General features: G+C 40.7%; 1 protein-coding gene across 1 annotated transcript; it reads right to left on the minus strand.

The window, feature by feature from the left end:
* Positions 1 to 824: 824 nt before the first annotated feature.
* Positions 825 to 7,929, minus strand: LOC308379443 (large ribosomal subunit protein uL3-like). The gene is made up of 10 exons (XM_080856588.1): positions 7,810 to 7,929; positions 6,712 to 6,904; positions 5,918 to 6,086; positions 5,679 to 5,814; positions 3,325 to 3,511; positions 1,942 to 2,102; positions 1,733 to 1,834; positions 1,399 to 1,494; positions 1,185 to 1,304; positions 825 to 970 (listed from the first exon to the last, which is right to left on the minus strand). The coding sequence occupies exons 1-10, from the start codon at positions 7,810 to 7,812 to the stop codon at positions 908 to 910; spliced, it is 1,230 nt and encodes a 409-aa protein (XP_080712714.1). The 5' UTR covers positions 7,813 to 7,929; the 3' UTR covers positions 825 to 907.
* Between the last annotated feature and the right edge of the window lie 8,421 nt (positions 7,930 to 16,350).

Here is a 16,350-nt window from a genome sequence, read left to right on the forward strand (position 1 = left end):
TTTTCCATTTCTGCAGGGTTTTGGAACAGGATCAGACTATATATGCAGTATGGGGAACTAGTAGTTTAATTATATTTCTCAATTTTGTAATTGAACCCCCTTAAACCAGCCTTGCCCTATCTACATTAATCAGGCAGCCCCCACCACACCCTTGACATCTGTGCATGTGCAAAAGGGCAGGCATTGCTCTGTACTCACACAGTGACAAATCTCATGGCCATACTTACAAATGCGTTATACTGACTAGCTCCACCAACGTTATTACTTGGCTAACTGAGTTAACCTGTTTGGTGCAATAGCCCCACCTGGACCCTAGCTTCTGGAAGGCAGGTGTCTGACCGATTGACATTGTATTCAAAACCAAAGCTGTCATTCTTTTGGTTCATGTATGAACTTGGAATAAGTAGGCACTTTTTGCAATAAACTCTATTGAGTGGCATTTCTTTCCTGGCATGTGACTTTTTGTTTTATATTTTGTTATCATTTCATATCACTTGTACTATGTCAATTTGATAATTTTTCATAAAGAAGTTTGAACTACTTTTTCTCTGTAGCTTTTAGCCAACTAGATTTCTCCCTTGGGTAGCTTGGCTGAAGCTCAACTTCTACTATTGTGAAGTTACTGTCCGCTTACAAAGTTTGACAATATGCCATCACTATGAATTTGGAGATGTTATAAAAACTAGTTACCTACATACCTCAAAAATGCTAAAGGGCTACATAATGTGCCTCTAGGAAGTGTCTCCATGTTACACAACAGCTTCAGATAATAAGGGAGGTAAAGCACCCTTCTCATGACAAATGGAACTGTATAACACCAGCTGTTTGGTAAAAACAATATTTATTGTTGTATTTGGTGCATTTTAATCCACTGGATTTTTCTGGAGATTTCTTTTGCATTCTGTTCTCAAGCCAGCTCCTCGGTCTGAGTTTCTGGATGTTTCTTCAGGATATCTTTCTTGAGTGGACCCTGTGACAGAGTGAGAAGAAAAGAGAGGGATGGAAACTCTGCTGTGGTCTCAGGCTGTAAAAGTGGAACTGGTGTATATGAACTTCACTCACAACCTTTGTCATACACCTGTAGTTTACTGTACTGGGCGCCAGCCTGTGGCTACTGCTTGCTAACGTGCTAACATACAATGCAGGTCCAGTCCCACTGCACGGAGGAGCTGAGTCTTTCTTACCATGAACATCCTCTTCTCCTGTAGAGTTTGGAAGCGTCCACGGCCAAACTTGGATGTGGTGTCAATGAACTTGAGCTCAATGCTCTCGTTAGATTTACGTGATGTGTGCACCAGGAGAGACTGAGGAAACAAAGAACACATGAGGACGGCACAATCAAGAGAGCAGGCGGAATGCAACGCAGCTGCCAGGAGGAACATACAGTATGCCTCATACCTTTCTGAGAGTAAGGACACGCTTTTTGGTGCCAACCACACAGCCTTTCACCATTAAGAAGTCATTGCTCACTTCTCCGTAATGCGGGAATCCACCCTAGGTGACACAGGCAGAGAGTGGGTGGGGAAAGAAGTAACAGCTGTCTTCCTTGGACATTTACAAAATGGTTGACAATGTTCCCAAGGTTCTTGCATGGAGAGGCCTTTAAGTCCTATCTATCAAATGATTGACAGAGTGTTCTGTGACCATTCAAACCAAGAGTAATTGAGCAAGTAGTCATGTTTTACAATATCAGTTTCATACATCATATCAGTAATGTAATTTATTTCAATACCATTGGGGTGACGGTCTTCTGAGTTGTGTCGTAGTTTGTGGAGGCATTGTTGCGGATGACTTTACCATCCTTGACATGAACCCCTTTGCCAATACGATAAATCTACAGCGCATAAACAAGATAAACAAGTTGATGACTCACACAGTAGTCCACCACCATCACCAGCATCTTAACTCAAATACATACGAAAGTGTGCCGTTCTGACCCACCTTCTTGTTGACCTCCGTGCGGTGGTGGTAGCCCTTCTGGCCAGCGCGGGCAATGGTGTAGCTCACACGGGCAGGATGCCAGGCCCCGATGCATGCCACCTTACGCAGGCCCTTGTGGGTCTTCCTGGGGAGCTTCTTGGTTCCCCAGCGGCTCGTCACACCTTACGAGGGAGGAATGAGGAAATATGTGCATCCTCACCACACAACACAGTTCTCATACAGTCCTTTACAGAGCTATAGGTTTACACAGCACATATATTTAAATATATTTCATATATATTTAAACTCTGTTGATAATATATGTGAAGAGAAAGCAATGCTGTGGGTTTGATTTTGCCAAGCACTGACCCAGATGGTGGCAACTCTATTTAAACTCTACTAAAAAAAAAAGATTTTGAAGAGCAGGGTCCTACACAGTGTACCCTCACGTGTCTATAGCTTCATAGCTGTTTTTCAATACCAACCACAGACCGGATGAAACTATATTTTACTGTACAAGAACGTGTACTACTACTACTACACTGTAAACCCGAACAAGTTCAGAGAACTCAAAACTTTGAAAATTTGAGAACATATATATATTTTTTTAAGTAAACTTAACTCAAAAATTATACATCGGCTATTCTGATTTTTTTGTGTCATCATTTTCATAATTTTTGAGTTCTCTGAACTCATATTATTCCAAAATCGTAAAGGATTTATACTCGTCAGATATTTGTGTTTCTCTGGGTCTTTCTCAAACTAGTTATTACGCCCTTACAAGTTTTTGAAAGGGTTTCTTCCTTACGTTTCAACTTCTTGCGCAAGCTCTTACTGTAGAGAGAACTGTCATTGGTCGACCGCCTTCCCAATGTTGCCACTGCATTTAGGTCTACATCTGTGATTTAGCAGACACTTTTATCCAAAGCGATTGACAAGGAATTTTGCATTTATAGATCATGAGCAGTTTAGGGGTTCACACTTATACACTTGGTAAGGAGGAGTGGGGAATCGAACTAGCAACCTTCTAACCTCTGGATTACTAAACGACTCCTCTACCTTAAGTCTGCTGTGTCCGACTCTCATCACAAGAGCTTTGCAATGGTGTTCTCAACGACGTTGATGACGTCAGATACTACATTTTTTTGAGTTATCAGGCAATGTTAAGTCAAACAAATACATTCCAATACAATTAAAATGTCTGCACTTGCTCAGAAAACTAATACATTTTAAGTTGGGTCAACTAATTACCAGGTTTTAAGTACTGAAAACATAATGTTAATGAGTTAGTAGAACTGTCTGGGTTTACAGTGTATACTGTGTAAATTACAATGTTGTTCAGAGAGTTCACTGAGTGTGTGTTCTATTTACACATTTACACAGATGTGTGTTGTCCCTACCTACCCTTGAACCCGTGACCCTTAGTGACACCAATGACATCGATCATCTCATCCTGAGTGAAGACGGCAGACACAGGAACAGGCTGCTCTAACCTCTCTATCACCCAGTCCACCTTATCCCCGATGGTGCCTCCGTTCAGCTGCACCTCCATCAGGTGGGCTTTCTTCTGTCTGAGAGGGAGCAGACGCATCTGCACACACACACACACGCACGCACGCACGCACGCACGCACGCACGCACACACACACACACACACGCACACGCACAGGCACACGCACACAATGGAGGGTATGTTCTGCAAGAGTTTCACCCAACTGCAGGAGCAGTGACCCATGTGTGATGTCATGTCAAAGAGACAATTTACCACTTCTTCAAGCATGTTTTTATAAGTAACTAGTACTGGTGTCATTTTTAAATGAAGTTTCATGGTACATGGTCACGTGAAGTTTCATGGTACATGGGCAAGGCCAGACAAACACCTGTCATTGCAACTTGCTGCCAAGGCTATACATTATTGCTATTCTGCAGTTGTACCACAACACAAAAAAAAAGCATGATATTGCCAACTACGTATATCACCAAAATACATGAGTTAGCATGCTAACAAGCCTTGTATCAGGTTTTTGCATACCTTTCAGTGGTTAGATTACTAGCTTTCAACCTAAATGTCTTAAACCTCTAGAATATCTGTGTCCACCCACCTATGGAGACCAAGGGAAGAAACTAAACACTGAAGTGTTACCGGTATGGCAATTTGGGTTTCTTTTTTATCAACCTATATCTCAATATGTAAATGTCATCTTTATCTCAATTTCTGTTCATTTGTCTTTAAAAATAAATCCTTTGTCTCCTTGCCTACCTGCAACATTGGCATATCAGTACAAACCTATGAGATAATTCACCAGTAGGCTACTCAGGAAAGGTCATCCTACAGCTTGCTAGCACTGTTGCTAAATGTGCTTTGAGGTATGAGGTTCTGATATTCAGTTCTTCTGCCTACACAGAGCTACCTTACCATTAACACACACATGAACATACACACATGCGCACAGGCCTAGTAAGATCTTTTTCTTACAATGCCAAAAATAGACATAGGACAATCTTTCACAGATTTGCACTGAGCTGCGCTCTCAACCGTGCCACTTTGGTCGGTGAGAGGCCAGTGACTTCACAGACTAAAGTTTAAACCGACTGGAAACGTTTGTACACATGTTACAGCGTCTTCCTGTCCTCTGGGTCCATTATCTCAGAAGCCCAACAGACGTTAAACTCTAATCCCCCTGTCCCACGGCCCCCTGTTACTTGAAGCAGAATGGCTCTCTGGAGACCTTTGCTGTCAACTTGCCAGCACTTCCGAAGAAAATGTATTTTTAAACTACCATCTGAAACTCCATCTCCATTCACACCGTTGTGCAAGACAAGTGCGGGGGGGGGGGCTATTTGGGGATGGGGGGTTGGTATTGGGAGGGAGGCAGCTGATGAGTAGTGATCTTAATACCACATGTCAGGAGAAGAACAGGGACGACAAGGGCAGCGGCCTACACAGACAGCTCACTGGAGCACCTGAAAGGCCTCTAACTAGTAGGGGTGTGCAAAAAAAATCGATTCACCTTCCGATTCAGAATCGATTCATAGAATTCCAAAAATCGATTCATTTTTTTTCTAAGATTAACGTTCTTTTTGACTTCGCAAACTGTGTAGTAGGCTAACGTTACGGTTTGAGTGATGGTGAGCGCGATACGGCGAAATGGTTGATAAAAAGCTTCTGAATAGAAAGTTTACCTTTAAAAGTTGTGTTGTGCAAAAGAAGCGAGCTTCACTGTTGTCTGAAAATGTCAACAGGCAGCTGGCTGAACAGAAGTCATGGTTTAACTGCACTATAGGCTGAGTCTGAAATGTGCACTTAATAATTTTATTTTGTACCGACCTGTTTGGCAATGTTGTTTTTCAATAAAATAAAACATTGCATAAAGCAAGCCAATCCACTTTTCCATGATAAGAGCATTAAAATAAAATTTGTGATTAATTAATTTGCGATTAATCGCGATTCATTTTGAGTTAACTATGACAAAAATGCGATTAATCGCGATTAAATATTTTAATCGTTTGACAGCACTAACATTTACATACTGTGAATCAATTTTTTTTAATCGAGAATCGTTTTTGAATCGAAAATCGAAAACATTTTCTGAATCGTGCACCCCTACTAACTAGGGGCGGAAAGAGAAGGAGCAGAGCTTCCTCTTTTATCAATGTCAGCGTAGACAAGAGTAAAGATGAACCCTCCTGCTCAGGTAGATCAAAAACTACACTGAAATATCAATTCTACCCATTCCAAGCAGTCTCTCCCACTGTACCTGTGTGTGCACTATGACACGGATGACAGAACAGTACTTCTTCATGAGGGCAAAGTCCTTCTCCAGCTGCTTCTTGCCAACCTCATCTTGCCATTTCCTGTTGTATTTCGTGAAGGCCTTCTTCTTGCCCTTGGACCTGATGGAGGTTTCATTGTGTGAAAGGAGACCAGAGAGCAAAAGGGCATTCACTCTTACATGAGACTTCATGTCTAGTTTTAAACCAACATGCACAAACACACCAATTTCTGTAGAATCTGCGCCGGCATTCATCACTCATGTGCTCAGCGAAGACCGTCTTGAAGCTGCGAAGGCCCCTGATGGTGCTGATATATCCAACCACTCCCACCACCACCACAGGGGGGGTCTCAATGATGGTGACAGCCTCCACCACCTCGCGCTTGGACATCTCTAAGAGAAGGAACAAGAGACCCAGAGAGCAGGTGACTCTTAAGGAGTCATCATTAACCTGACGCTAGCATCACATTCATTTTCACTGAATTCACTCTGGCTTACAAATCTCCTAGATGACACTCTCTCAGAGTTATATTGAATTGATGCAGTGAAAACTGAGTTCATGAGTATAAATAGTTTATGAATCGTATTGAACCAAACTCAATAGGAAGATAAGTAAAAATGCACCTTTTATCAAGAAATGAAATGTTCATGCAACCCTTTTCACTGTTTTCTACTTCATCCGAATGCAACATCTCTGCTAACATCCTTGACAGCAGCCATAACGTTGTAGTCTCGCATTGAAGGCTTTCCTCTTTGTCAGAATCTAATCGGTAAGCTCTTGTCGGTTAGTTTCCAGACAATAATCCTTGTAAACTGAACCAATATCTAGTCTGAGAGCACGAGGTACTAAGTCCTGTGGTGCCATTCTACATGTATGTGTCACCAACTTCTTCAATAGTAGTGGTTGGAGTGGTCTCAATCCTCATTGGATTAGAAAACATCCATCCACCTTTTTTTATTCGAATGGATGGAACAATGATTCAAAAGCTTGATAGTGGTGGTGTGTTGCTGTACGTACTCATGGCTGTGCGGTTCATCTCTCTTACAGTGTGGGTCATGCCAGCCTTGTACCCCATGAAGGCAGTGAGGTGGACAGGTTTGCTGGGGTCATCCTTCGGCCAGGTGCGCACCTTCCCCCTGTGCTTGTGGCTGCGCTTATGAGGCAGGAACCCCAAGTGCCCATGACGTGGGGCATGGAATTTACGATGAGACTAGTAGGAAAAAAATCATATGAAAAATACGTATGAAATACTCATATATAAATAAACACAGATGAAGAAAGACTGGGAAATATTAAAGGGAAAGGAATTTCTCTTATTCGAAATTACAATGCTTTTGTCAAAACTAAAATGTACACTATTGATTCATTCAATCATGGGCTTTATTACCGATATACAATCATTTACTGTTGCTGTCTCTTTGGTTTCACTACCCTGCAACACATCCTACAACCGCATGCACAACCTAGCTCCGTTCACAGTTTGAGACACTCTATATGGGGTGAAGTGGTAAATCACAGCCAAGAGCTCCACTCACCCCTTTTGGTACGCCCTACTGTGTTTATGTCCAACATGTGAAGCTGGCCATGAGCCAAGTGTAAAATGTCAAGAAGATGTAGAACTACTCTTCCCTGTGAAATACTGCCTGTCTTAAATTATTTTCAAGTTAGGTTTTAGTTGATTTACAGATACATTACAGTCATACACTTATTCTCAATGTTTCCAATGGTTCGATATCTAAATTATCACATTCTAATAATATCTTATCATATATCTAATATCTAATTATCTTAGCCAAGTCTGTTTATTTACATGATAATGCAGGTTTTCCTCTTTAATAGTTGAAACAAGCGCATAAATGAATGGATACACCCTAAAACGAGGCACACACATGCAAAGACCATTTCCACCATAACCCCTGCGTGACAAGTGCACTAAGAAGTCCCCCTGCCTGTGAGCCAATACTTTGAGAATGCTTCTATAAGATTATACGTTTGAAACGGGACAGTTACATCACATACACACACACATATTTCAATACACTAACCCCTTCAGAGTTAATAACGGTATATCTGAGCGTCCCTAAGAGGAGAGGAAAAGCATGGCGAGCTACTAACCATGGTTGTGAACGCTTTCCAGGGCGAGGAGCAAAGAGACAGGAGCAAGTGCTGAACCCAGAGTCATGGAGTAGAGTAGACCATATGCTCTTAACTGGTGGCTGGCACAGTCAAGTAGTGGTGTTATTTTTCAGACAACCTTCATCGTGCCAAGGTGCTACATTTGGGGAAGGGAAAGGGGGTGCTACTCTTCAAAGATGTTCAGGTTCAAGAAGGCTAACTGCACCCCTCTGTGGAAATGTAGCGATAGGATTTCAAAGATAATGAGATAGAACCTTTACTGAGTGATGGCTTTTTTACATCTATTTTTTTAGTTTTTTTATTATCAGCCTAGTCTTTCTACCTCTGGCCACTGGAATCACAAACATGCTTGCTCTGGAGTGTTCAGTACTTGGGCCCTGTGAAGCGCCCTGAGACAATGTTGATTGTTACTGGTATCGGCTTTAAATAAATTAAACTGAACTGGATTTAATCAAATGGATTCTGCATTTTCACAACATTTTCAGATTCAGCAAAGGTACTTTGTTATGGTCTTTTAGAATAGAAATGCATATATGCATTTTAGTTGAAGCGGGTGGCTTAGTTTAAGTATTTGAATAATTTCTAGTGATACAGGAGGGTACAGGTGCATCTCAATAAATTAGAATATCATCAAAAAGTTGATTTATTTCAGTAATTCTATTCAAAAAGTGAAACTCATATTTTATATAGGTTCATTACACACAGACTGATATATTTCAAGTGATTATTTCTTTTAATTTTGATGATTATAACTGACAGCTAATGAAAACCCAAAATTCAAAATTAGAATATTACTGAAGACCAATAGAAAAAAGGATTTTTAACACAGAAATGTTGGACTACTGTACAGCACTCATTACTTGGTCCGGGCTCCTTTTGCATGAATTGCTGCAGCAATGTGGCGTGGCATGAAGGCAATCAGTCTGTGGCACTGCTGAGGTGTTATGGAAGACCAGGTTGCTCTTTTAGTGGCCTTCAGCTCTTCTGCGTTGTTGGGTCTGTTGTCTCGCATCTTCCTTTTCACAATACCCTATAGAATCTATGGGTTTTAGGTCAGGCGAGTTTGCTGGCAAATCAAGCACAGGGATACCATGGTCCTTAAACCAGGTACTGGTACCTTTGGAAGTGTGTGCAGGTGCCAAGTCCTGATGGAAAATGAGATCTGCATCTCCATAGGATGGAAGCATGGGAAGCATGAAGTGCTCTAAAACTTCCTGGTAGACGGCTGTGCTGACCTTGGACCTGAGAAAACACATTGGACTAACACCAGCAAATGACATGGCACCCCAAACCATCACTCACTGTGGAAACTTTACACTGGACCTCAAGCAACTTGGATCCTGTGCCTCTCCTCTCTTCCTCCAGAATCTGGGACCTTGATTTCCAAATGAAATGCACAATTTACTTTCATCTGAAAAGAGAACTTTGGACCAGTGAGCAACTGTGCAGTCCTTTTTGTCCATAGCTGTAGGTGAAACCGTGGTTGTTACATTAGTTTAATTAAATCAGTCTCATAAAATTTAATAATCATTAAATTTAGTATTTAATATTTTATAATACTATATTATAATACTAAAATAATGGAAAGCTCTAGTTGTACCACTATGCTACAGTCTAAGTATGGTATCACAATACTATCGTACTACAATATCACTACAAAGTCTATAACACTTCATGGAACAACCAGAGAAGTGAAGGCAATTGAGTTTCTTGATTGGCGGAAAATGGCTTTCAGTGGAATATTGGAACAACAACAGACAAGACAATTGTTTAAATCTAAATAAACAATTTATTAAAGGTAACAGACAGTAATTAATGGCTAATACTAATCATATAAACAACTGAGTATAATAATGAAACAAGACACAAAGTGGAGTTGGGAGGGGGCATGAGAGCCTGCTCGTCCGTGTGTGTGTGTGTGTGTGTGTGTGTGTGTGTGTGTGTGTGTGTGTGTGTGTGTGTGTGTGTGTGCGCGGTTACGCGCTAAGTGGAGAGAGGGGGAGTGAGAGAGGAGCTATGTGGTAAAGATGATAACGGCTGTGAGCGTGAAGTGAAGAGTGCGCAAGCCCTAAATTCAGGAGATAAGGCTGCGGGTCCGAGACCTAAACTCGTATGTTTCTTAAAGGCACCCAGTGCAACTTTATATAAACATTCAATGAGAAGACGAACTTAGAAGAACCTCCAGTCCGCTTTTTCAATCCTTATGGTCTTTTACAAACCTCAGCCAGGCAAAGTACAACGTTGTCCCGGAAGAAAAACTTGCTTCCTTTTGCTCTGACAATGTTCCCCAACTCTGAGAAGTGTTTTTTCCAGCAGGGCAATGCTCCATGCCACACAGCCAGGCCAGTAAAGGTGTGGATGGAGTTCCACCAGATCAGGACCCTGTCATGGCCAGCCCAATTTCGAGACCTGAATCCCATAAAAAACCTCTGAAATGTGATCAAGAGGAAGATGGATGGTCACAAGCCATGAAAAGAAGCCGAGCTGCTTGAATTCTTGCGCCAGGAGTAGCATAAAGTCACCCAACGGCAATGTGAAAGACTGGTGGAGAGCATGCCAAGACACATGAAAGTTGTGATTTTAAATCAAGGTTATTCCACCAAATATTGATTTCTGAACTCTTCCTAAGTGTAAGCATTAGTATTGTGTAGTTTAAAAATGAATATGAGCTTGTTTTCTTTGCATTATTCGAGATCTGAAGACACTGCATCTTTTTTGCTATTTTGACCAATTGTCATTTTTCTGCAAATAAATTATCTAAATGACAATATTATTATTTGAAATTTGGTAGGAATGTTGCCAGTAGGTTATAGAATAAAACAAAAATGTACATTTTACTTTAACACATACCAATAAATAGTAAAACCAGAGAAACTGATGATTTTGAAGTGGTCTCTTAATTTTTTCCGCGGCTGTATATTAACACACATATAAGACTAATCTCTGCCCAGATGTCAGCCTTACTGTGAAGAACGCTCTTGCTTAGCATTCAACTGTGTTTTCGCGGAATCCTCGTGAACAACGCGGCACGTAGGTTCACTGAATGTCCGTCTGTCCTTCTTTCTGCGCCTCATCAGGCGAACTCGGGGAGGCCTTGCTGGAGGTCCGATGGTTTAGAACAGGGGTCTTCAACGTTTTTCAGGCCAGGGACCCCCAAACTGATGGCGAGATGAGCAGGGACCCCCTACTATATAAATTGAATAACATTTTGTTTATAATATACTGGGCCTAGTGCCAAATAAACATAGCTACCCTGTTATTCTGTATTCAATACTAAGCTATTCAAATAATACAAAGGCTAATATATTTATTTACATTTTTGTTTTTTAACATTGAATTTAACCTAACATTTTTGAACAACGAATTTAACTTAACATTTTTTAACATTGAATTTAATTTAACATTTAACAACATGAAAGGTACAGGGTGGGTGTGCCACTGCCATTTATAAACCTACATCTTGCAAACAACTCTAACAACGCTAACAATTAATAACAACAAATTGGAAGAACAATATTAACATCAACGACAGAATATGGCTACAAACATTTGAATCACTTTTGGGTCTAGAACAAATGTCGAATTCTATATACAGTGCCACTTTAAAGTATGTGAACCCCTTGACCACTTAGGAGTTTTCTGTTGTTTTACCATAATTTTTCATTTTTTTCATCACCAATTTTCCATAGAAGGAATGTCAGGTTTATGTTTATCATTTGCATGTACTTTTTTTAGAGGGAATTGTTTGAGTAGCCAAAAGACTACATGAAACATGGAATTAGTCCATTTCAAAAGTAAGTGAACCCCCAGCTGAATTGGTAAAGTCAAGCAGGTAACAGATTCAGTGAAACTTATTTGGGTGCTTAATTAGTTAATTAAGCAAACCGATCATCTGAGACATCCTTAGGGAAAGGTTTGGGCAACACAGATTAAAAGAGAGAGGAAACCAACCAAACTACTGTAGTGCCAAGGTGTACCCACACAGATCAACAATGCCAAAAGGAAACGAGATATCTGAGAACATCAGGTAGAAGGTTCTGACAGCCCATCAGTCTTGGGAAAGCTATAAGACCATCTCCAAAAGATTCCAGCTCCATCCATCCATCCAAGACAAATAATTTAGAAATGGAGGGCATTCAACATGACCGCATCTCTGCCTAGAAGTGGACGCCCATCAAGACCATCCCCAAGAAGCACCAGAAGAAGAATAAATCAGGTAAAAGTCAACCCACACATCACCTCTAAAGAGTTTCAGACCTCTCTGGCAGCATCTGGGGTAAATGTACATGGGTCTACAATCAGACGAAAATTGAATAGACATGACATTCATGATCGGGTTGCTAGAAGGAAGCCTCTGCTCTCAAGAAAGAACAAAACTGCCCGTCTCAACTTTGCCCGAGAGCACTTGGATAAACCAAAGGCCTTCTGGAAGTCCCTTCTTTAAACAGATGAGTCCGAGATAGAATTATTTTGTCACGATCAAAACCAACAATTTTCGTCTGATTGTAGACCCATGTATATTTACCCCAGAAGCTGCCAGAGAGGTTCGAAACTCTTTAGAGGTGATGTGTGGGTTGACTTTTACCTGATTTATTCTTCTTCTGGTGCTTCTTGGTGATGGTCTTGATGGGCGTCCACTTCTAGGCAGAGATGCGGTCATGTTGAATGCCCTCCATTTCAAAATGATTTGTCTTGGATGGATGGATGGAGCTGGAATCTTTTGGAGATGGTCTTATAGCTTTCCCAAGACTGATGGGCTGTCAGTACCTTCTTCCTGATGTTCTCGGATATCTCGTTTCCTCTCGGCATTGTTGATCTGTGTGGGTACACCTTGGCACTACAGTAGTTTGGTTGGTTTCCTCTCTCTTTTAATCTGTGTTGCCCAAACCTTTCCCTAAGGATGTCTCAGATGATCGGTTTGCTCAATTGACTAATTAATCACCCAAATAAGTTTCACTGAATCTGTTACCTGCTTGACTTTATCAATTCAGCTGGGGGTTCACTTACTTTTGAAATGGACTAATTCCATGTTTCATGTAGTTTTTCGGCTACTCAAACAATTTCCTCTAAACAAGTACATGCAAATGATAAACATAAACCTGACATTTCATCTATGGAAAATTGGTGATAAAAAAATTAAAAATCATGGTAAAACAACAGAAAACGCTTAAGTGCTCAAGGGGTTCACATACTTTTAAGTGGCACTGTACACTGGCACTCCCACAATCTGGCAAGACATTAAACAACATATTTACAGCAATCTTGGGTATAGTCAGTGAGCAAATGTCAGGTCCTGTGTTCAAACACTGTATGGAAGACAGGGCGCCCACCTCTTCACCTACACCAACACCCTACCTGTGTGTTATGTATGTTGTGTTATGTTATGTTATGTGATGTTATGTGATGTTATGTTGTGATGTTGTTATGTTGTCTTGTTATGTTGTGGTCATGTTGTTATGTCGTTATGTTATGTTTGTATACTATGTTATGTTTGTAGGGTATGTTATGTTATATTACACACAAGGTACATATGTAAGTAGGCATACCAGATGAGTAGGCTGTCATCAAGCTCCCTATACTTAAGTGATAGAAATGGAACTTCAACCATCAAAAAAGGAATATATTTGTGTTAACTTCTGTATTCATTTATTGACCAAAACGATATGAAATTATTCTGTATGCTATGTGATTTCCCGAGCAGAAAATAATAAAAAAGAAAAAAAATAACAACTTATTAAAATAATTCACAGATATATGTTTTTGTTTCATCATACATAAAAAAGGGACAGTGAATCCTCAAGCATCTGTCGATCATGGCACACATCCTCCCACATTAGTGAGATCTTCTTTTCAATAACTCCTGACTGACACGATCCAACGGATGACGGAGGAGGAGTCTGGCGCATGGAGTTGTGTTGAAAACATAGATGTTATAGTGAGATTGACAGGTCAACAAACCAATCACACCGCTAGCAAGTTGTTAAGATTGTAGGAAGTAGCATGCTAACATTAGGTAGGGGGCTCATACACCTCGCAAATCCTCTCAGACCTATTTTTCAGTTACAATTAACGTATATTGACCTTGTACAGTGTCTATTTCTCTTTATTTTTTTATTTTTTTTTTAAATCTAAGCAAAAAAATGTCAAACTAACTATTTATAGTTACAAACAAGACCAGCTATGGAGTTTGTTCCGCCATCTTTTATTTTTGATCTTCGCGCTCTTTAGACTTGAGCAGAAACGTGATCTGATTGGCTAGTGCCTGTGCTGTCGTTTTTGCATGAAAGGTGTTGTGAGTGAACCGGTGCCCAGCTTGAGAGAGCTCCTGTGGGTAGCTGAATGTGTCGATTGGACTGACAGATAACGTTTTCTCGATCAATTATGCGTTCGCTACAATATGTTGGATTTATGTAAATGTAAATTTAAACGGAATAAATACAATTCTGATTCGAAAGACATTTAAACTTCTGGAAAAAAAAATTGGTTGGATTTTTTTTTTTTTTTTTTTTAGAAAAAAAATGTCTTAACAACCAAAAATTTCGCGACCCCCCTGCAGTACCTCCGCGGTCCCCCTGGACCCCTGGTTTAGAAGGATGTTCAGTTCTGTTCTGTCGACGTGAAGAATGAATAAGGGAAGCCGGTCGCCTTAGGGCCGGCTCAGATACACATACGCGTCTTTTTTCAGGCAGAAACGCTTCAGTAACGCCTTGGCAAAGTGCGGCGGCCAAAACAGAAGCGGTGCGCTTCCCTGCCTTGCGCTGGAAAGTTGAGAATAGTTCAACTTTTAAGCGCACCTAAAAAACGCTTCAAAGACGCAACGCGTGGTGGAGAAGGGGCGCACGCCTTTAAACGCGCCGTACCATAGGAATCAATGCATTTGCTCGCGTCCTGTTTTTACAAAAACGCGTAGCCTATGTGTATCTGAGCCCTTATCCTACTCAGAACACTGCTGGGCTGCAGTAATATAGCCTACTACCGGTATAACTTGGTTGCAACTACATGAATCAAAGTATTTTCTTAACTTCGGCCAAAAGTTCAATACGATGTCGTGGGTTGTCCTTGTTCTGCAGATAGGGTATCTCTTAATTGAATGATGTTCATGTGTGTGAAACCACCGCCAGAGAGAAAGTCTTTGGGGGTTATCACTGTTTTACTTTTAAGGGGCAAAATGCGTCACCCTTTTTATGACTTTGATGTGACCAATGCGATGTCACTGGTGTTGATAAGGATTGAAATGTGATAAGGGAATTGTGGGTAATGGAGTCTATGGTGTCTCATTCACTTACATAGCCCAGGTGAGACGTCTCTGACGTTGTCTCCGGTTCAAGAGTGGCTTGACACAGGAATGCAACAGTTGAAGCCCATGTCCTGGATACGTTTGTGTGTGTAGGCTCTTGAAGCACTGACTGCAGCTGCAGTCCACTCCTTGTGAATCTCCCTTGAATGGGCGTTGTTTCACAATCCTCTCAAAGATGTGGTTATCCCTGTTTGTTGTGCACCTTTTTCTACCACATTTTTTCCTTCCATTCAACTTCCCATGAATGTGCTTGGATACAGCACTCTGTGAACAGCCAGCTTCTTTAGCAATGACCTTTTGTGTCTTTTCCTCCTTGTGCAGGGTGTCAATGATCGTCTTCTGGACAACTGTCAAGTCAGCAGTCTTCCCCATGATTGTGTAGCCTACTGAACTATAGACTGAGAGACCATTTAAAGGCTCAGGAAGCCTTTGCCGGTGTTTTGAGTTAATTAGATGATTAGAGTGTTACACCATGAGTCTTCAATATTGAACTTTTTCAAAATATTCTAATTTTCTGAGATACTGAATTTTGGATTTTCATGAGCTGTCAGTTATAATAATCAAAATTAAAAGAAATAAACACTTGAAATAGATCAGTCTGTGTGTAAACAATCGATATAATCCAGAGTTTCACTTTTGAATAGAATTACTGAAATAAATCAACTTTTTGATGATATTCTAATTTATTATATGGCAACGACAGTACGAGCATTCGGATTGGCTAATGGGTAGTCATGCCAGCCGCGCATTGACGTTCTAGCCGGTCTGCGGTCTGATAAGTATTCTTATTGCACACCCCATCAATCTTAAAAATGAGTGATACCATGTACCAAGTACTAAACATTACATCCTTAAAAATTAGCGATGTATCAACAGCCCTGACCATGTATTGATAGAATCAGGACTCCTATTATGAAATTATCTGAGAACAGGAAACCAGTTGAATGTCGTGGTAACATGATAGTTGACAGAATTCGCATTTTGATATCGGGTAATAGTATACTGTATAGGACTTCAGAAGCAGCGAAAATGTGTTATTGAAAGTGATGATGATGACTACTATAGTTTGAAAACCTTGCGTTTAACTGTAAATTAAAGCCATTTAAGCTGAGCCCTGCATGTTGTCCGTTTTCTATTGATCATTGTAACTTGAAGTTAGCAAGTCATTGTTTGCTAGGCAACACCTGAAACACTGTGTCGTGAGAAGACTTGAGAGCTGAACA

Source organism: Sprattus sprattus, assembly GCF_963457725.1.
Source record: "Sprattus sprattus genome assembly, chromosome: 18".
Taxonomy (NCBI): Eukaryota; Metazoa; Chordata; class Actinopteri; order Clupeiformes; family Clupeidae; genus Sprattus; species Sprattus sprattus.

Coding starts and splice junctions, on each gene's coding strand:
- LOC308379443 (XM_080856588.1), bottom strand. Junction 2,103..3,324: donor TAAGGGTCACGGGTTCAAGG/GTAGGTAGGGAC, acceptor CTCCCTCGTAAG/GTGTGACGAGCCGCTGGGGA. Junction 971..1,184: donor AGGAGAAGAGGATGTTCATG/GTAAGAAAGACT, acceptor ACTCTGTCACAG/GGTCCACTCAAGAAAGATAT.